General features: G+C 46.8%; 1 protein-coding gene across 1 annotated transcript in view; it reads left to right on the forward strand.

The window, feature by feature from the left end:
- Positions 1 to 5861: 5861 nt before the first annotated feature.
- The window catches only part of SAMM50 (SAMM50 sorting and assembly machinery component), a 41705-nt gene continuing 26062 nt past the window's right edge, over positions 5862 to 21504 (forward strand). Inside the window, exons 1-4 of the mRNA XM_044994731.1 lie at positions 5862 to 6011; positions 9619 to 9729; positions 13784 to 13885; positions 16171 to 16258. Coding sequence (XP_044850666.1) covers positions 5991 to 6011; positions 9619 to 9729; positions 13784 to 13885; positions 16171 to 16258 — 322 coding nt within the window. The 5' untranslated portion in view covers positions 5862 to 5990. The remainder of the gene's footprint in view (positions 6012 to 9618; positions 9730 to 13783; positions 13886 to 16170; positions 16259 to 21504) is intronic.

A 21504-nucleotide genomic window follows, 5' to 3' on the forward strand; every position in this document is an offset into this window, starting at 1 on the left:
TCTAGAGCTGGCACCCTGTCAGAGGGGGCAAGGTGTTCACATCTGAGTCTTGGTTCAGACTGCCTTAAGACTTGGACAGATGACATCGAGTCACTCAGTCTGTTCACACTATGTCTGCATCACTGCAGGCTAGAAACCTTTTTTTTCTAATGATACCTTAGCTTCTGAATCAGAACATGTAAGGCAGGCCCCACAAGTACAGCATTGGGGCTATACTTTTGACGCCATTGTAATAGAGGTTCATGAATATGACTGCGTACCTTTCTCCTTTCCAATTGAATGTATTGTTATTTGAGGGACATCTTATCTATCAGTTTACAAGGCTGAGACGCTCCATGTTTTGAATTCACTTTCAAAAAGCACTTAAATATGCCAAGCTAACAAAAGTGATCAATTAATGGATTGGGGTTTTGGGGGGAGGGAGGAGGGAGTGAAATGCTTTCTTACAGTCTTGGCAGGAGAATTGTGTAAGGGTAAGATGGTTACTCTGATACATACAAGAGCACTCAGAATAAGACACACAAGGGGTTGTATATAAACATTGATTCTCTAGGGTATTTATTTATCTCAGGAGAGGAAAACTAGATGAAGAGTACTTTAAGCTAATGTGTTTTTTATTGTGAACTGAAAAGAGAGCTCTGACCCACGGCCTCCAGAGCCAAACACATTGCCTTCCATTAAGAGCAGTGTTGACCCATGCTTTGGGCTATTTTTATACTACAGAGCCTATGCCCGCATAGCCTCCTAGTAGAGATGCAGCCATCCACCAACTTTTTTTTCTTTTTTGCCAGAATAGGAACAAGAGAGAGGAAGTGGGTGAAGTAATATTTTTTTATTAGACCAGCTTCTACTGGTGAGAGACAACGTTTGAGTTTACACACAGCTGTCTTCCATGAACAACATCTCCAGAAACATGCTTCTGATGGCATAGCTGTGTTCTACACGGGTTTTTGACACCACACTGCTGCCATAAATCTTAAGTGTAGAACCATGCCTTATGCTTCCCTCTCCAGTATATCAACTTAGTTGCCTTATATGTGGCCTGTAAACTTTTTGTTACATGTTTGTACAGCGTCTAGCACAGTGATTTTTGAACTTGTATTGGTGACCCCTTTCACATGGCAAGCCTCTAAGTGTGACCTCTCTTATACATTAAAAACTCACAGTGGAGCCTTGGCCTGCAATGGAGGGGAGGGGGTAGGGTCACTAAATGCTGTGGCAATACATAAGGAACATAATTCTGTTTTGCAAATAGCCCCAGTTGTCATAACTTGTCTGAGTAGCCAGGAACTGGGGGGGGGGGCGTGGCCGGGGGGAAGGGGTGTGAAATCTGTCCTCTCATTGCACAGCTTGAGCCCAGTTTGAATCAGGACGGTCCAACCTTTTCAAAGCTGTGGGCTGGATGTTAGTTTTGGGGCACCTCCGTGGGCCATATACAGAGAAATGATCTGATTCTTGGATCTGAAATTATATTTCTAGGATTTAGAAGGATTTAGCCATAAGGCATTAATGGGATTAAGAAATAATAAAAAAAAAAAGAGAGAGAGACTAGCTCACCTCTTAATCAGAACTCTAAGGAAAAGATATTTTGTGCACTAGAATCCCAGTTTCTATCATATTTGCAGTGACAGAGACAGCAGCCCAGTGGTGTTGCTCTCTAGTTTTTGACTTCATGTTTCATTACTGAGAATGTGCTTTTGCAGATGTGCTTTTGAACATTGAACAAAGCTTCAGGACAGAATCTTAAATTTGGAAACTAATCCTTAGGGCAGGCCTGCACAACTTGTAAAGCGGCGAGGGCCACATTCCTCCAAAGAAAACAGCTGAGGGCCGAAACCTCCCAGCCCAAGGAAACACCCCGCCCCAGGGCCGCCCAGCCCTGCGGAAACAAACCCTCCTTCCCCAGCGCCGCCCCACCAAAACAGCTGTGGGCCAAAAAGGAAGGTTGGGGGTGGGGAGGTGATACTTTATTTTAAATCAACCAGGGGCTCCCAGCTAAAGAGGTGGCTGGGAGCCCTCAGCGTCAAATTAAAGGCCCCGGGGCTCCGGCGGCTGGGGGAACCCGGCAGGGCCGGCTCTAGGTTTTTTGCTGCCCCAAGCAAAAAAAAATTTGGCTGTCCCCCTTCCCAGCCCTGGGCTCCCCCCTGTACCCTCCTGCTGCCCCAGTCCTGGGCTCTCCCCCCACCCACACACACCCCCTGCCGCCCCAGCGCTGGACTTCACCCTTTCCTCCACCCTCCTGCCGCCCCAGTCCTGGGTCACTGGTAAACTCGCTCCCAGGGTGGGTCATTCAGCCGGAATTTTGGATGTGCACAGAACACAGACAGGATTGGTTCCCATATGGTTACAGAGCTGCAGTAAAGTGGAACAATTTTCAGCTTGTGTGATTGGAGGATATCTGGATGCATATTATAAGACTGTCCTCCATAAATGAGGAAAAGTTGAGGTGCCTTTATTATTCTTTTGTTCCACTCTTTCTTTCTATGGGGAATTTGCCAATGCAATAATACTGTCTTCCTTTCAAACAAACAAAAAGACAATGGCTGTTGAAAATAGCAATTCCAGTCCTAATAAGCATTTCTTGCTCAATTTTATCCTACTTTTTCTACAGCAAGTTACAGTGGATCAGTATATTTGATTTGGGAGAAATGAAGTAAAATCTGCCCAAACCGAGCTTGAGCACTCCTGAATTTTGAGGTGTTCAAATCTGGAAGGCAGGTGCTGGGGGTGGGAGAGGGCTGTGGGCTCCATGGGGGAGCATGGCAGCAACTGTCTGGAGCTGCATGGAGCCAGACACGCTGGTCTGAGTGGCACAGTAAGCGGTTTGGGGGTTGGAGAAGGGGTAGGGGGTTCCGGGGGGCAGTCAATGGACAGGGAGCAGGGGGGGTTGGATGGGGCAGAGGTTCGGAGGGGCAGTCAGGGGACAGGCAGCAATTGGATAGGCATGGGAGTCCAGGGGGTTTATCAAGGGACAGGTAGGGGGTGGGGTCCTGGGGGAAAGTTGGGGGGGTCTCAAGAGGGGGCAGTTGGGGACAAGGAGAAGGGAGGCTTAGATAGGGGCTGGGGTCCCAAGGGGCAGTTAGGGGCAGGGGTCTCGGGAGGGGGTAATCGGGACAAGGACCAGTGGTGCTTAGATAGGGGGTGGGGGTCCTGGGGGGCAGTTGGGGCAGGGGTCTGGGGAGGGGGCAATCAGCGGCCAGGGGCTGGGATTTAAAGGGCTCTGGGCTCCCTGCCTCTGTGGGCAGCGCAGAGCCCTTTGAATCCCGGCCCCCGCTGGGATTTAAAGGGCTCTGGGTTCCCTGCTCCTGCAGGCAGCCCAGAGCCCTTTGATTCCTGGCCACGGCTGGGATTTAAAGAGCTCTGGGCTCCCCGCAGCTGCAGGCAGCCCAGAGCCCTCTGATTCCCGGCCGCGGCTGGGATTTAAAAGGCTCTGGGATCCCCGCGGTTGCAGGCAGCCCAGAGCCCTCTGACTCCCGGCCGCGGCTGAGATTTAAAGGGTTCTGGGCTCCCTGCTCCTGCAGGCAGCGCAGAGCCCTTTGATTCCCTGCCGCGGCTGGGATTCAAAGGGCTCTGGACTGCCCGCAGAGCGCCGTGGGGGGGGATTTAGAATCCCCCCGCGGGCCGCACAGTGAGGCTCCATGGGCCGCATGTTGTGCAGAACTGCCTTAGGGAGAAGTTTTCATGCAATTTATTCTTAAGAAGAAAATGAATAGAAAAGAAGTTCACACAGTCAAACTGAAGATTTCTGAGAAGCTAGGAAAATCAGCACCCCATATCTCATGTGAGAGTTCCTTACATGATGGAAAATGGGTGATGTTCTTGGGAAGTGACATACTGAATAGTCTAAGGTTGTTGTGGACTGCGTCAGCATGCTCCACTACAGTCGAAACATTCTGATTTTTACCTTGCAGAACCCGTGCCTGTGGATACTGAGATGTGTATGGGTGGAAAGGCACAGAGGAACACTGGTTTTTCCAGTTGCTCTTGAAACTAGACATTGTTGCTTATTTTCTTTCAGAAACGCACGGTTCACCTTTCCAATTTGAAAAATAAATTGTAGAAGGAACATTCCCGCACTCAGCTACCAAACTTGTAAATGGCAATGCAAATCTCCATATTTCTGCATTCAAGTCTTTAAGGAATCTGATAAATTTTCTGTGCCTGTGCGACCGTCCTTGGCTGTGCTGCCAGCTCAGCCCAGCAGACAGTTGCCTCCTAGCAGGTCAGGTGAGTGCAGCCGCGAGGGAGGGCTTGGGGGCACAGGCGCTGACTCCGTGGGTGCTCTGGGGCTGAAGCACCTATGGGGAAAAAGTGGTGGGTGATCTGCACCCACCAGCAGCTCTCTACCCTGCCTCAGCTCCACCTCCTCCCCAGAGCATGCCGCATGCCCACTTCCCCCCACCCTCATCTCCCAGTGCTGGAGAGGGAATGCAGCGTGCTTGGGGAAGAGGCGGGGCCAGGGATTTGGGGAAGTGGTTGGAATGGAGGCGGGGTAGGGCTGGAGTCAGGGCAGGGCCGGGGGGGGGTACAACTACCCACTGGCACCAGGGAAAGCTGGCGCCTGTGCTTGGGGGAGTGGGTCAGGGGGGAGCCTGGGGGAGGGGGAGTCCTGGGCTGTGAAAGGGCAGGGAAGATGTGTGTGTGTTGGGGCACTAGGGAGTGGGGGTTCTCTGGGGCGTGCTGGGCAGTTGTGAGGCTGTGGACAGGGGTGGTGTGCAGGGTGCTGTGCATTTGTGGGTGGGTTGGGGGGGCACTGGGCCTGCAGGGTTTTGGCCACAGGGAGTCAGGGTGGGGGCTGTGTAGCACGGCCCACCCCCAAGGGGAAGGGGCATGCTGGCAGCACAGGGCCAGGCAGGCCACTGTGTCTGGCAACTGCCGGTTTGTAAATAGTGCCCTCGCATTGGGCGGAACAGGACTGCCCCTGCCATGCCCTGCCCCGTTGCCTCTGGCTGGCCCCTTGCTCTGGGGACTGACCTCCCCATGCCATGCTCCATTGCCTCCATGGGGGCCCACAAATGTTTGGGGCCAGGCCCACAAAAGGTTAATCCGGCCCTGCCTAAAAGCTTTTTTACATTTTACCGGCACAAGGTAGCACTTCCATGATGCAGCGAGACTGAATGTGTGCGAGTGAGTGCGGCTGCTGCTTTCGCCAGTATGTTCCTCTGCTAGTCTATTCTTCAGCTCAACTAGTCTCTTAATGTCATCTAGTGTGTTTATTTCTGGTGAAAGTCCACCATGAACACAAAGAAACTGTTGGTTTAAAAGTGCAGCAAGAGAGAGGCAATCAAAAGCTTCCATACAAGCATCATGGACTCTTTCTGAATACTTTATTTTACAGTCTTGCTTAAAGGTAAACTATTCTGTGAGGTGTCCACATTCACGGTTGCCTCTCAAAAGGAATAATGTATTTGGATACAGACTCTTCAAGACCCATAAGTACAACCCACACGCTATATCCTAAAATAACCTCTGTCCTACACAGTCACCAGGGAAGCGGTATCTTGTACTAGCTGGTGATCCTCCAACTTCAAACAGCTTCATGAGCTGGAAGAACTGGCCACGAATAGCCCCACACACTGTCACTGGAGCGTCCGCCTCTAGCAGCGTTTTCTCTCTTCGTCGCGCGCGGCCTGTGCCCGGCCAGGGGGGGGGGTGAGGTGAGCTCAGGCGAGACGCCTCCTTCCCCCCAGCGGTCACGTGCAGACAGACCGCTCCCCGCTCCCCCCCCGGGACTGGCACTTGGCCCATTCTACCGCCTGCCTCCTCCCCCTCCCTTCGTGTGGGCGGGGCTTCCTAGCACCCGCCCCATCCGGGAACCTCACTGCCTGCCCCGCCCCTTTCAGCTCCGCTGGCCAATAAGAGCCGGCGGGGGCGGGGCAGGCCGCCGGGGTGTCATGGCCGCCTCCGTGCCGCGGGCCTGGTGCTGACCGCCGCGCGCTGCCCTCGCTGTGGGACCGCGGCTCTCCCCGCTCGGCGGCGGCGCGGCGGCCATGGGGACGGTGCACGCGCGGGTGAGGGCGCTGGCGCGCGGGGCCCCGGGGCGGAGGACGAGGAGCCGGAGCCGCGCCCGCTGGCGCGACCTTCGGGAGCGGGGCCGGGCCGGGCCTGGCGGGGGCCGCTGAGCGCGGGAGCAGCGCGGGGGAACCTTGGTCCCCGGGGGCCTCCCTGCCCCTTCCCCGCGGGCTGCGGCTTCATCCCGAGCGGGGGGCCCTGCGGGGTGGGGCTGCCCCGCCCCGCCTCCAGCAACGGGCCTGGGGCGGTTCCCTGTGAGCGTGGGCCTGGGGCGGCGGATTCTCCCCCCCACGCGTGTCAGTGACCGGCCGCAGCAGTGGGGCCCCTGCCCCGCGTGGAGTCACTGCCCAATGGCCAATGGCGGATTAATGATTTTCCCGCCCCAGACCCCATATGAACTTGTTTTAGTTTTTTTACAAACTCGTTTGAACTAAAATGAATCTACATATCATTACAATGATTGAACATTTACAAGTGGTGTTATAAATAAAATTACAAGTATGGCAGACCCCTGCTTGAACGCACACCTGTATAGTGCGGTTTTGCTTATAGCGTGGGACCGCGCAGTTCGAGCAGGGGTCCGGTGCAGTTTAGGATTCTTGTGAGTATGTTTACTAAATGGCATCGTGCCGTCATTGGTGGTTTCAATATGCGCTACGATTGGTAGAGTCGCAGCGTCACTGATGCCGCGATTACAAAAATGCTGCTGTTATAAATTTGTCGTCCTAGGCGATAATACGCAGCTACTGGTGGGAGGCAAACTGCACAGCAGGGGAGTTAACCTGAAATATTTCACACACTCCCTGTGTGGGTCTGTAGAGGGGGCGTGTACCCCTGGAGATGTGGGGTAGGGAGGTGTCAGACACACCAGCTCTGGGTGGCAGCCTTTCTTGCAGAACTGCGGACATTTGGCTGCGCCAGGAGGCGGGAGGGACTGATACGGTGAATAGGCACCCCCACCCAGTGTCTGGCTTTGCTCTTCACACCGATTTCCTCAGGAAGGGTTTCTGTCCAGATCCTTTCTTCCTTCTCGAAAGTGCCTCTGATTAGGGTCTGCTGTCGCACACCTTTTGGCTATGGCTGTTACCACCTCTCTTTCTGTGATCTGAAAACGGGAACTGGTGATGTATAATAATAAATCTAAAGGACCGAGATCATAGAAGAATGGGGAGCGGGGGCTGCGGCTTTTATGCAAAGTGGTTTTGTTTGTTTTTTCCACACAGCAGTCTTTCATATATTTCCACTGGTGTTCCCAAAACTATAAAAGTCATTAAAATATTTGGCTTTTCTGAATAGCATTTGGAAGTTTTAGATAATGGCATAGAGAGTACAAGAGTAAAGTTTGCAGATGATACCAAGCTGGGAGGGGTTGCAAGTGCTTTGGAGAATAGGATTAAAATTCAAACTGATCTGGGCAACCTGTAGAAATGGTTTGAAGTAAATAGGATGAAATTCAATGAGGACTAATGCACAGCACTTCATTTAGGAAGGAACAATCAGTTGCACACCTACAAAATGGGAAATGACTACCTAGGAAGTAATACTACGGAAAGGGATCTGGGGGTCATAGTGGACCATAAGCTAAATATGAGTCACCAATGTGACACCACTGCAAAAAAAGGTGAACATGATTTTGGGATCTGTTAGTAGGAGTGTTGTAAGCAAGACATGAGAAATGATTCTTCTGCTCTACTCCATGCTGATTAGGCCTCAACTGGAGTATTGTGTCCCGTTCTGAGTGCCATGTTTCAGGAAAGATGTGGACAAATTGGAGAAAATCCAGAGAAGAGCAACAAAAATGATTAAAGGTTTAGAAAACATAACCTATGGGGGAAGATTTAAAAACTTGGGTTTGTTTAGTTTGGAAAAGAAAAGACTGAGAGGGGACATACGTTTTCAAGTACATAAAAGGTGGTTACAAGGAGGAGGGAGAAAAATGGTGGCTCTTAACCTGTGAGGCTAGGACAAGAGGCAGTGGGCTTAAATTGCAGCAAGAGAGGTTTAGGTTTGACATTAGGAAAAACTTCCTAACTGTCAGGGTGGTTAAGCACTAGAATAAATTGGCTAAGGAGGTTGTGGAATCTCCATCTTTGGAGATTTTTAAGAGCAGGTTAGACAAACACCTGTCAGGGATGGTCTAGATAATACTTAGTCCTGCCATGAGTGCAGTGATCTCTGTAGGCCACCTTCAGTTCTATGATTCTAAGTCAAGAAACTCGGAGTTAAGGTACCACACCTAGATTCAAGTTGCCTAATATGCACAAAAACAGAGCCGTTGGCTAACATATTGGGTAAGTCATAGAATACTATAATTTCAGCATATGTTGCCCTAGCTTGTATTTTTCGTTCTGGTTCCAGAACCCTAACGTAATAATCAGTGAAATGAAAAGATGGTAAATTTTAAATTGATAAAAGCATATATCTTTTCACACAATATGTAATTAGTGGAATTTATTGTTACAGGAAGTTACTGAGACCAAGAACTTAGTAAGATTCTAAAAATGATTGAACATTTGTATGGATATCAAGAATATCCAGAGTTGTCATAATTATCCAAATTTTGAAGGGGATATTAAGCCTCATACTTAAGGGTTTAAGCAAATCTCTGGTAGAGATCAGAATAAGACCTAACATGGGGGTGTATTATCCCACTTCTCCTTACTGCAGTCTTCTGAAACCTCAGACAGGACACTGAAGCTGGACTTTGGGTCTGGTGCAGTATGACATTTCCTATGTTGCAAAAAAATAGCTTCTCCCTGAAGCGATGCAGCGTATACTCTGCTGGTGACCTTGCCAAAGAGATTGTTGCTGAAGTCTGATAGCAGCAGTACTGTAAGAGGGTACTCCATGACTTTGTGAAGTTTTTATTGTTCTTATTTCATAATGCTGTAAGCTATAGCAAACAAACCCATTTTTAGTTGGAAAACTGAATGAACTGACTTACCTTTTAATCTCAAAAGCAGACTCCAACATTGTTGAGTCATGTTCTTAGAATGATGTTCAGAGAACTGGTGATAGGAAGAAAACCTTGTGTTTGCAAATCTAAAAAGATTTAAGCCACACAACAAAGTAACATGCTGAAAAACCTGTTTTCTTTCTGGACATTTGGCACCTAAACCAAATGTTCTGATATCTTTAATTTTGCTTATCACTTCACATAGTGAAAAAATAAGACAACTGACGGAAGCGTATACGCCTATTAAAAATTTGAATTATACAAGTATTTTTGAAGGGCTGGTGAATATTTTGAAATTTTACAAAGGAAAGGAACTTGTTCTTGTGCAAAACTGTGTAGAGATTTAAAGAAACATACTGTACTTTCTGGGCAGACATAACTTACTGTATATTGTTTTCTTTAATAAGATACTCTCAACATGGAAATTATTCAATATATAGGAAAACTTTCAGCAAATATATACTGTACAAATACATAAATGTAATGCCCAGTATTTTCTCTCTTCTATTTATGGAATTGTCATTCCTTATAATATGATGGGCTCAATGTTGAGAATTTTCCTCACAAGGAAAAATCTCTCAGATGTGGTACAAAATACTTAATGTATTAAATAGAAAATACAGATTATTTTGTGTATATATTTTATTCAGAGTCTGGAGCCTCTTCCCGTGAGTGGGTCTGACTTTGGTGCTTTAGGAGATGAACCTGAACTAGTTGAAGTTGAACCTGAAGCCAAGCAGGAAGTCCTTGAAAACAAAGATGTGAGTTCCTAATCAATGGATGTGAATGGTTTGTTCATTTGTTCGTTTGTTCATTTATTTATTTATTTAAATCTTTTATTTGTAGGGAATATCCCAAACCAGTATTTGAGATATAAAAGAAGAAAATGAATCCAGTAATGTCTGGTTTCCTTTGTTATTACCGTGTATACTCAATCATAAGCCAACCACCCCCAAGATGGATAAGTAAAAATGGAAAAATTTTATGACCCATTCATAAGCCGACCCTATAATTCAGGGGTCAACAAACTTTGGTTCCCAGGCCATCATGGTGGGCTGAGATGGTTTGTTTACCTCGAGTGTTTGCAGGCATGGAGGTAAACCTAAGTAAACAAAGTGCCCCGGCATGCCAGCTGCTTACCCTGATGGGCTGGGACAGGAACTGGTGAGGAAATGTTTTTTGGTGGAGGGGAAAAGCTGGGGGTCAGGGGAGTAACCCCTGTGACCACCCCGCACATAACCCTAGCCCAGGACCCCCCACACTCTCCCCATCCCATCCCTTCTCACCTTTTTTGGGGAGGGCCAGGGGAGGATATCTCTGGCCTGGCTGGAGCTGCTCCAGCAGGCTGGGTGGCGTGGCCGCAGCGTGCTCCGGCGGGCCGGGCTGGGTGGCGTGGCCGCAGCGTGCTCCGGCGGGCCGGGCTGGGTGGCGTGGCCGCAGCGTGCTCCGGCGGGCCGGGCTGGGTGGCGTGGCCGCAGCGTGCTCCGGCGGGCCGGGCTGGGTGGCGTGGCCGCAGCGTGCTCCGGCGGGCCGGGCTGGGTGGCGTGGCCGCAGCGTGCTCTGGGGGGAGGGGCTGAGAAGCACAGCTTCAGCCTGCCAGCCTGGGAGCTGTAGCTGCTTGGAAGGTTGCAGGGAGAGCAGTGGCCAGAGAGACTCTGGCCCCGCCTCTTCTCTTCTGGCTCTGCTGCCTCTCCTTGCCCCCTCTGTTGGGGGGGAGGGGCTGTGTCCCACCTCTCCCTCTCTACCCGTTCATAAGCTGACCCCTTTCTCTGGTGCTTCCCTTTTTTACTTAAAAAAAAAAAAAAAAAAAAAAAAAAAAAATTCGGCTTACGAACGAGTATATACACTTACATTGGATTGTTTTAAATCAGTGATTTAAATAGGCAAACAGTGATTAAAGTAATTTAAAGATTTTAATCATGTTTTGCATTTGTACTTTAGTTCTTTTCCTAATAAAAAGTTGATTCTTATTGGTTGATAACTATTAAAACATGCTGAATTGCAACTAAATATAGCTTTCATACTGAATTCGGTGCTGCTTTTTGCTAACCAGGAGGCTGCACTATCTGTACATATTTATTTAAGCAATTACTGTATATAACTTACCTTACATTTATTCAGATTCTTAACTTTTATATTGTTATGTAAAATGGTTAATTTTTTACTTGATTTGTGTCAAGCTCTATTTAGATGGAAATTCAATTAAATGCACAATTTTTTTTAAATAAATTTCTTATGTAACAAGCACTTTTATCAAAGTTTAGCCAAACATGTTTTACATTTAAAACTGATATATTAAACAAAATATTATCTGTAAGGCTAAGATTTTGTCATGGAATTTCCAGTAAAAGTCACGGACAGGTCACAGGCAATAAAGAAAAATTCACAGAAGCCATGACCTGTCCGTGACTTTTATTAAAAATATCTGTGACAAAATGGGGATCTGCAGGTCCCCACACTGCCTACAGCTGGGCAGCTGTGCAGCAGCTCTGGGGGCCCAACTGTTGGTTGGGTGTCAGAGCCCCAGGGTCCCCCACTGCCCATGGCTGGGAGCAGCAGGGGGCTGCAGGGTACCCTTGCCACCTGAAGCTCCAGGGGTCTGCCCACAGGGGCCAGGAGCTGCAGGGTGCCCCTGCAGCTCAGGGATTCCCCTGCGGGGGCCAGGAGCTGTGGGGTGCCCCGGCTGTCCACAGCCCTGGGTTTCCCTGCTGCCCACCACCGCTGGAAGCTATGGGGGTGATTCCCTTGCAGTTTGCACCTTCAGGGCTGCTGTTGCAGCCAGGAGCTCAGGGGTTCCTTGGAACTCTGGGGGCCTCCAGAGGCGGCAGGGGTACCCTTCAGTTCCCTCCCTCTGCGGGCAGCAGGGGACCCTGCAGCTCCTGACCCCTGCAGGCTGAAGTCACAGAGGTCGCTAGAAGTCACGGAATCTGTGACTTCTGTGATCTCTGTGACTAAATCATAGCCTTCATTATCTGTAGTTAGTGAATTGAACTAATTGTTTCTGGCAACCATGTTCTTCAAGATTTTGGAACTAGTAGATTTCATCCTTTCACACCTAGCTTTATTCATAGATTGAATGAGGAAAACAAGCTTTCCTTCTTTTTCAGCTCCCAGTTGGTTTCTTATCTTTGAATGAACTAGTTATTCAACTAGTTCAGTTGAACAAACTGAAACAAAAAAATATATTCTCTGCACATGCAGTAGACTGAGGCTATTGTGGTCAAAAGTTGATTCAGCACATCAATAAACTCTGGTTCCAGGTGCTTAGCCAGTGGCATCCAGCAGTTCAGTGTCTGACTTTCTTTAAAACTTGGCATGCAAATCTACTGTTTAATTTAAGGCGTTAATGAGGTTTGGAGGTGTTAGATTTTTATTGGTAAATGTTGGTGAACATTGATTTCACCATACACACAAACCAACGAGAAATATTTCCATCGATGATAAATGTGCAGTTGGATATAGTAAGAAAAATGCTTCTTGTTCAACATAATAAAGTTTGATTTAAGGATGTTTACTTTGTGTATATATAAATGTGATGTTGACAATTTGTGTTTGAACAATTATAAAACTTTAACTTTTTAGAATCTCAGCATCTACTGTCATTAAATAATTGTCTTGCCCTCCATAATTTCCTGCTACGTAAACATTTAAATTGACAAAAATATTTTAAAAACTTAAAAATAAACAAGATATTATCCACTGAAATTATTTTAAAAAAAAAATCTAATTCTGCCAAGCCTAGCCTTAACATAGCTTGTCAGTTTCATACTTAATTTTAAATAGGTTTATTTAAAAAAAACTGTTCAATTTAAATCAAATCCAATTAAAATAAAAAGATAATCACTTTTTATCAACCTTGTTTTTCCTACAAAAGATGTTGTTAAATACATTTTAATATGTTTAACAACACAGCAAAGAAGAGAATCTCATAATGCCCTCATTTTTAAAGATGTTTCCTTTCCTTGACTTTGTTCATAGTCACTCCCACTGGAAGCTTGGTAATGAAGTCTCTTTCCATAATAATTTTTTTTAATTCCATTACATGTGCACACCAATTTATTATTGTCATGTTGCCAGTGATGGTAGGTTGCAACTATCTTCTATTTTATTAGAAAAAGGAGCATCTAATCATTTTGGGAGATTTTTTGTTTTTGTTTTTGATTTTTGGCAGTGAGTAATAAGTCCCAAAGTTGTGTACTGAAAAGGTTGGAGAAAATGAGGCAGATTTAATCAATAGAGTGCATTAGATAAACTAGCTACAGTACTCTGCTATATAGATAAAAAAAGAATTTGAGTTTTAAAAAAGAAATCAGTTAGTATCTTGTAGTATTGTAGACTTTGCTATGTGTCTTAGTTTATAATGTTCAGATGGTGATGGAATGTTTAATATTTACTCAAGTATTTGAGACTTATTTTTGACTGTATATTTAAACTCTGCTATTAAGTGTAAATGGTGAAGGAAGTACACAGACAACGATATGTTTAGGTCTTGTGTTCAAGATCATATGGTTTTAGCCAATGACTGACTTCTTCATAAACATCTGTCACTAAAATCTTAGTAGCTATGGACTCTTAACGTAGTCTTTTCTTGCAATTAGTTCTTGATCTGGAGTTAGGAAACCTGTTTTTCAACGTAATTCTTGTTAATGGAAATAATTAACTACAAGCCAGGATTGATGATTGTATTGCTCCCTGATATTATAAATTAATACTAATTCACAAGTGAATCCTATATTCTTGTACCTTCAGTCAGACTACAGTATTTGTGTCTAAGTGGTTTTAATTTTGTGTTGTTAATAGTCATCTTATGTTTAGGTGGTGGTCCAGCATGTACACTTTGATGGACTTGGAAGGACTAAAGATGACATTATCATGTATGAAATTGGTGACCTTTTCAAGGCTAAAAACCTCATTGATGTAAGTATTGTAGTGAGTGGCATATGCTCTGCAAAAGACTCCAGACTTGAAAAATTTACCAAGCACTTACAGGTACTAATTAGATGAGTAAACCTACAAGCCAAATGTAGTTTTTTTTTTAAAGAAAATTAGGTGATAAAGTTAGGGGTATCCCATCAGCCCAGCCTCTTGTCACTTGTGCTACTAGTCTGCAGTGTCTTTGCTATCGCTGATGATTCCCAAGAAAGAAAAACCCAGTTTGACTTTCAGATCAGGTTGAATGTGCAGAACTGATTGAAAAATTGTTTTCCTATAAACTGAGATGATACCATACACCAGGGATGGGCAAACTTTTTGGCCCAAGGGCCACATCGGGGAATAGAAATTGTAGGGCGGGCCATGAATGCTCACAAAATTGGGGAGGAGTTCAGGGTGCAGGAGTGGGCTCCGAGCTGGAGCAGCGGAGTGGGGTACAGGGGGAGGGCTCCAGCTGGGGGTGGGCTCTCGGGATGAGGAGTTTGGGGTATAGGAGGGTGCTCTGGGCTGGGACTGAGGGATTTGGAGGGTGGGAGGGGGATCAGGACTGGGGCAGGGGGTTGGCATGTGGGGAGAGGCTCAGGGGTGCAGGCTCCGGGTGGTGCTTACCTCAAGTGGCTCCCAGAAGCAGCGCCATGTCCCTTCTCAGTTGGAGCACCGGAGGGGCCGGAAGGGGTAATGCCGCCGCTTCCAGGAGCCCCGTGGAGCGGCCCCCAACCCTGTTCTCCAGCTGGAGCGGGGCAAACCCCAGAGCCTGCTCCCCAGCGGAACCTCAAGAGTGGGCTTAAAATGGCTGGCGGGCCAGATTTGGCCCGCGGGCAGTAGTTTGCCCACTCCTGCCATACACAGAACACCATGATGTTTCTTCAGTCACTTTTCAGAGTGGAATCACACTTTATTATGTACTTATGTTATGTAGTTGTATTCAGTTCTTTAAAAAGAAAAGACATCAGCTATCAGAGTTAGCACTTTGGTGGCATTGTCAGCTGGGATTGAAGTCTGAATCAGTATGGATATTCTCTCACTCTTGAGTAGATGTCTGTCTAGAACAGGGGTTCTCAAACTGGGGGTCGGGACCCCTCGGGGTCACAAGGTCATTACATGGGGGGTCGCGAGCTGTCAACCTCCACCCCAAACCGCGCTTTGCCTCCAGCATTTATAATGGTGTTAAATATATTAAACAGTGTGTTTAACTTATTAGAGGGGGTCTCACTCAGAGGCTTGCAATGTGAAAGGGGTCACCAGTGTGTGTGTGTGTAAAAAAAAAAAAAAAAAAAAGTTTGAGACCCACTGGTCTAGAATAAGGTTGGCAGGACAATGTGGGGAAGCTTTCATTGCTGCTGCCCACCTTTATATTGCTAGAGTTCTGCTGAGGTAATTTATTTTTTTGCGCCAGCTTCTGTTGGTGAAAGAGGCAAGCTTTCGAGTTTACACAGAGCTCTTCTTCAGGTCCTGTAAGCTCAAAAGCTTATCTCAGTCACCAAGAGAATTAGTCCAATAAAAGATACTGCGTCACCCACCTGGTGTGTCTAATATCCTGGGACCAACACTGCTGCAACATTGTATATAACCAGGGGTCCCCAACGCGCCCGCGGGGGCATCTAAGTGCTCCCGCATCCTGGCCGGCAGTCAAGCATCCGCCGAAATTCGGCAGCATTTTGGCGGCGATGCCTCTGGATGACATCGCTTGCTGCTGACAAGCGACTTCATCGAGAGGCGTCGCTGCCGAAATTCGGCGGCATTTTGGCAGGTACTTGACCGCCGACACGGTCCTTCCAGACGAAAAGGTTGGGGACCACAGTGACTGGTATATAACAGTTCTGCTGATCAGTTTCCTTTTGTAGATAAGTCCTTGTTTGTTCTTTATATCTAGTTCCTTCTCCAAGTACTCAATTCAATAATTAACATTAATGTATAGTCAATTGATAAACATAAGGAATCCAAATGAGACATTAAGATCTTAGCTTGTCAACTCTGATATGCTTCAGAAGGGTTTTTTCCTTTTTAAAAAATGTTTTAAAGAAAATTGATACGCAAGGATGTTTCAGTATTACAAAGTTAACAAAACCAGGAAATTGAGGTGGATGCTCTGTTTAACTTATCTTCTTGCATCTGGGTATTGAAGTAAATCCTGAATAGATTCTGAAGGGCTTCTATACACATTACAACATAAATCGATCAATGATGTATGAATCTCCTTGGGCTATTGAGCCATTGTACCAGTGATTCCTTGGTAAAGTGCAATCCAAATTCCTTCTCTCATTCTATAGGTAATGAGAAAATCACATGAAGCTCGTGAAAAGTTGCTCCGTCTAGGAATTTTTAGGCAGGTGGAAGTTCTGATTGATACATGTCAAGGTAAGAATTGGATTCTATTCCTTTTTCTGCCACAGAGTTCCTGTATGATGCCAGGCAAGTCACTTAAACCAGAATCTTCACAGATGGTCATTAATTATGTGTTCCTCTTTTCTGACTGTCTATTGTGAAATACCTGGGGACAGATTTGCCGAAGTGTTCAGCATTCACAACTGCAACTGAAATGGGTGGAACAGTGATTTAAACATATAAAGGGCTGTACTCTGAAAAATCAGGCCCTAGATTTCTCAAATAGGGCATCCAAAATTAGTGAACACTTGGCAGTTTTGTCCTTTATCTCTGTACCTCAGTTCTCCAGGTGTAAAATGAAGATATTAATTCCACTTAGTGTCATGGACAGATTGTGAAGATGAATCTATTCATGCTTGAAGTATTCTGATATTATAGTGAGACCACCCATAGAAATGCCTATGAGAAAATTAATAATTTTGTATTTAGTGCAGGTTTTGGATGGTGTGCTTGTGTCCACATATTGAATGAGAGTGCTAGTAAGAAATAATGAGCAACTACTTTTTCATTGAATAAGGCAGGGGTTCTCTGGAAAAAAAAAATAGTGTGTGATCATGTAATTAAAGGCTGTATCATAATACATATGCAGAAGGGGGGCTGAATTAAGATTGCACAAGAAATTTCTTAACTGTCGAGTGCTTGATTTTGCAACCTTAACATTCTTTTACCATAGTGTGTGTGGTGGTTTTTTTTGTTGTGTAAATATACATGGTCTGACTGACTTGTCTGATATAGTATCAGTTTTGCATTGTTTTCTCCTTAACATCACTTCAAAATGTCCAGTAAAGAGTTGTATTATGTGACTTTAATATCAACTTTTATTTTGAATTGATCAAATGTATTAAAATGACCATGAAAAAAAGATCTTTAAATTCTTCGAGTGCTTGCTCATATCGATTCCAATTAGGTGTGTGCTCGCCGCGTGCACGTTCGTCGGAAGATTTTTACCCTAGCAACACTCGGTGGGTCGGCTGGGCGCCCCCTGGAGTGGCGCCGCTATGGCACCGGATATATACCCCTGCCGACCCATCCGCCCCTCAGTTCCTTCTTTACCACCCGTGTCGGTCGTTGGAACAGTAGAGCGCGGCTTAGCTGACCTCCACTTCCCTAGCTACTCGTAGTTCTCTCGTTCCTTGTTGTGTATATAGTTAAAAACTTTTTATATGGTTCAACTTAGTTTATCACTTTATAGTATATTTAATATAATATAGTTAAGAGGGGTTTGGGGAATAGCCCCTTCCCCGCACCCGGTGCCGGGGCCCATGCTCAGCTCACTGGGTTTCAAACCGTGCTCGGCCTGCCGCAAGCCGATGCCGACAGGAAACCCGCACGACTTCTGTCTGAAGTGCCTCAGGGAATCACACCTGTCAGCTAAGTGCCACATTTGCAAGGCTTTTAAGCCAAGAACAAAAAAGGAGCGGGACATTAGGCTAAAGCAGCTCCTCATGGAGGCGGCTCTCACCCCTCCGCCTTCGGCACCGAGCGCTGGTCACTCTTCGAGCAGAAGCACCTCCTCGGCACCGGACCGCGCCGGTACGGCCAAGGCTCCTCGGCACCACCCGTCGCTGGCACCGAGGCCGGCTCGACGCCACTCCCTTTCCCCGAGGTCGAGAGTCTAAGACTCCTGCTGCTTCCGTGCCACCTGCACCGCAGCCAGGAAGCTCGTCCAAGTCGGACCGCCCGGCGCCGACACCCGCCGCAGCGCCGACGACGTCGGCACCGTCAATTCCGGTCCCACAAGGGCCATCGAGTCCGGGTGCCTGTCAGCTCCCCGGCTAGACCTGTGGTAGAGCTTACTGTCTCGTCCACGCCAGAGACGTTCTCAACGGCGAGGGATCTGATTTCAATGACAGTCAACGCTGCCTCCGCCCCCGGCACTGCCGGTGCGGGCGATACAGTCTATAGGCAAGCTGGCCTTGATACGGCCACCCTCTGTCGCACAGCAGACCGGCACCGTTCAAGATCACGGTCCTGCAGACGTTCCAGGTCCCGACGGTGCTCCCGTCGCCACTCGCAGTCCCAGCACCGTTCTCCTCTTCGGCATCGGTCGCACTCGCGGCTCCGGTCGGCATCCCGGTCGCCGGCCCGCTATTCTCGGCACTGCTCCAGCTCCCGGCACCGCTCCAGGCACCATGACTCCCGTAGCCGCTCCCTATGCCGAGCCTCAAGATCGCGGTCGACCTCCCGGCACCGTTCTGGTCGCAGGTCCCGATCTCGCTCCCGGTACCGGTCTCCGGTGCCGAGTAGAGCTAGGCTAGCTAGAGACAGGGACTCTGCTCAGGGCCTCTCTGCTCCTCCATGGCCATCCAGACACGCTTCAGGGTCGTCCCGCGCGGACAGCTATTATGCGCAGGACCGCAAGTCCGATGTGCCCACCGAGGCACAGGCACAGGCCCAGTGGTCCTTTTGGACGCCTTGGGCGTACCACCAGGCCCAAGGTGCACCAGTAGTCCCGTCCCGCTCGGCACCATCAGAGCACCGGGTGCCAGAGGCGACGATCAGCCGTGTCAACGTCTTCTGTTTTATAGCTTGTATCTGATCTACAGAACTATACATACAAGTTCATCTCTTTGAAATAAGTGTTTTACTTTCCTCTTTCAAAGCTAACTTTCATTCATAATTCTGATATGGTATCATAAATACAAAAAAGGCTAAATTATGGATCTGTATACACCATCTAGCTCCTTGAAAGTCTGTATGCTAATGACATTTCTAATTTCAAGGACACTATTGTTTTATCCTGTTTCAAACTATGAAACAGTTTAACAAAAACACTTGCCAGTGGGGAGGAGAGAGCTTTCCATGGGTGAGCCTCCCACTTACCAACCCATGTTGTAGTAATTAGGCTTATTTTTTAAAGTTTCCAAGCCTTAGGGTAAACTAAGACAACTTACCAAATATGACAGACGCAGAGGTGCCTGCCTTAGATTGCAGACAGCTTGACATGAGAGAAATGTGAACTGCCGAAGGTCAAAATCCTCGCCTCTATGGTAGGTAGGAATCTCTCTTTTCTACGTTTGTCCCCAAGTTACACTTAAGCAGTAGCTTCCACTGCCACACACGTGTAATGTGCTAAATGAACCCATTTCTATCTGGATCCACATTTCCAAATCTGTTACACAGCAGCATGTTGGGAGCTCACATGGAGCTGAGATCCACCTTGGTGCACAGGTGGAGTGTACGTAGCCTACATGGATGAGATACACACTGGTTCTGCAACAAGAGTTTTGCAAGTACATGGTTATGGATAGGGCCCTACCAAATTCATGGCCATGAAAAACGTGTCACGGACTGTGAAATCTGGTCTCCCGGCCAGCAGCTGCCGCTCTCTGGCTGCCCAGCTCTGACGGCAGCGCTGCCACCAGCAGCAGTGCAGAAGTAAGGATAGCAATATCGCAACACCCCCTCCCCCCCCCACACACACTCTCCTTTTTGGATCAGGACCTCTACAGTTACAACACTGTGTGAAATTTGAGATTTAAAATCTGAAATCGTGAAATTTACGATTTTTAAAATCCTATGACCATGAAATTGACCAAAATGGACTGTGAATTTGGTAGGGCCATAGTTGTAGAGTCAGGGGCAGTATTCATCCTAGAGAGGTGTGAACTACTACCATCAATCACAAAGGGGGTGTTAACTTTGAAACTTCCCTCTGTTACCCCTTCAAAATTGTTTCAGGAATATAACTTCAGGGAAGCTATAGCTATTTGCCCACCCAACACTAACAGCAGGTAGAATAAATCCAATGCCACAATTGTGTCTTTGTATAATCCTTTAAAGCCAGACTTCAGTTTTCAACGTTCAGTTGAAGGGTTTGTGTTTTAATACAGGGTGTTCTCATCCCATACGAAAAAAATAAAGGTAAAATAAAGTTGTTTAAGAATACTGAGTATTTCTATATAGTTTGAAAATGCAATATAAGTATTAGTATTGTCACTAAACTAACTTCTGACCCAAACTGGATAGATTGTACAATGAAAGGTATAGGCCTGGAGGTGAAAGGTTAGGATTATAACCCTCCAATGAGCTATTAGTTATTGCTCTAATAACTAGACTCATACAGTTTGATAGCTGGGTGGCATAAGTGAAATGGTATGGTTGTGATGGTGTCAATGGACAAGTGTCCATATAATAGTTTTTTTTCACATTGTAAGCGGTTGCCCTCAATCTGTAGCAACCCCTGAAATTAGTTTGGGATGTTGAAAGAGTCCCTCACTTCTAGCAACCACAGTTGATCACCATTTTAGTTCTCTTACAGTCAGCATCATGTTCAAGCTCTCCAGCCAGATCACCTTTCAGTACAGTCCCCTTCCAGGGTAACCAAAAGAAAATATTTCCAAATGAAAACCCAAAATCCTAATGGTCACAGAGAGACCTGTAGTCCTTGTCCCTTACCGGAGACTTACACCATCCCTTTTGCAAAGTTGTGATACAAGATGCCAGGCTCACCTTCTCCTCTGGTTCCAGCCCAGGACCCTTGTAATAAGAAGCGAGGGTCTGTTCTTATGATTCTTCCCTGATTTCCTGAGCTATTTCCTACCTTTGCCTGCATACAGGTGTTTGCTATGGAGCTGCACCCTCCAGTCCTTCCTCCTTGGAGTTTCATTTGACTGTGTAGCTTTCACAAGTCTGTAGCTAAGGCATTTTCTCAGGGTGTCACTTAGCTTGTCTGGCAGGTGCCTGAAACCCCGTCAGTCCTGGGGTATCAGTCCCCTACTGCAGCTCTGCTGTCTGTCGTCTTCTGTTGGCTCTGCAATCCTTCCTTTATAAGTGCTGCTCAGCTTGGTTCTCCCTAATTGGGTCTAATCCTTAATTAGTTGTGGTCCCCCAGGTGCCCCAGAATGGGCTAATTGGGCTCTGATTCCCTATTAATCCATTATTTGTCAGTGGGGGGATGTGCCCCGTCATATACATGCTTACCACTTCTCATCCCAGGATCTCAAAATGCTTTACAAAGGTTGGTATTTTACTTAACTGAGAAGGAAACTGAGGCACATAGAAATGAAGTAGTTTGCCTAAGTTTCCGCAGCAAGTCTTTGTGATAGTCTGGCCTCCTGACTCCCATCCTTGGCTCTAACTACTAATTCACACTACTTTTAAATCAAAACAAATCTTGTAGTTTCAACAGAGGGGCTAAAGATTGAATATTTATACAGAATGAACCACCCTTTCACTCTTAGTGGTATCCTCTACAGGTCAGGACTGAGACACGTAGT

The sequence above is a fragment of the Mauremys mutica genome, chromosome 1 (assembly GCF_020497125.1).
Source record: "Mauremys mutica isolate MM-2020 ecotype Southern chromosome 1, ASM2049712v1, whole genome shotgun sequence".
Taxonomy (NCBI): Eukaryota; Metazoa; Chordata; order Testudines; family Geoemydidae; genus Mauremys; species Mauremys mutica.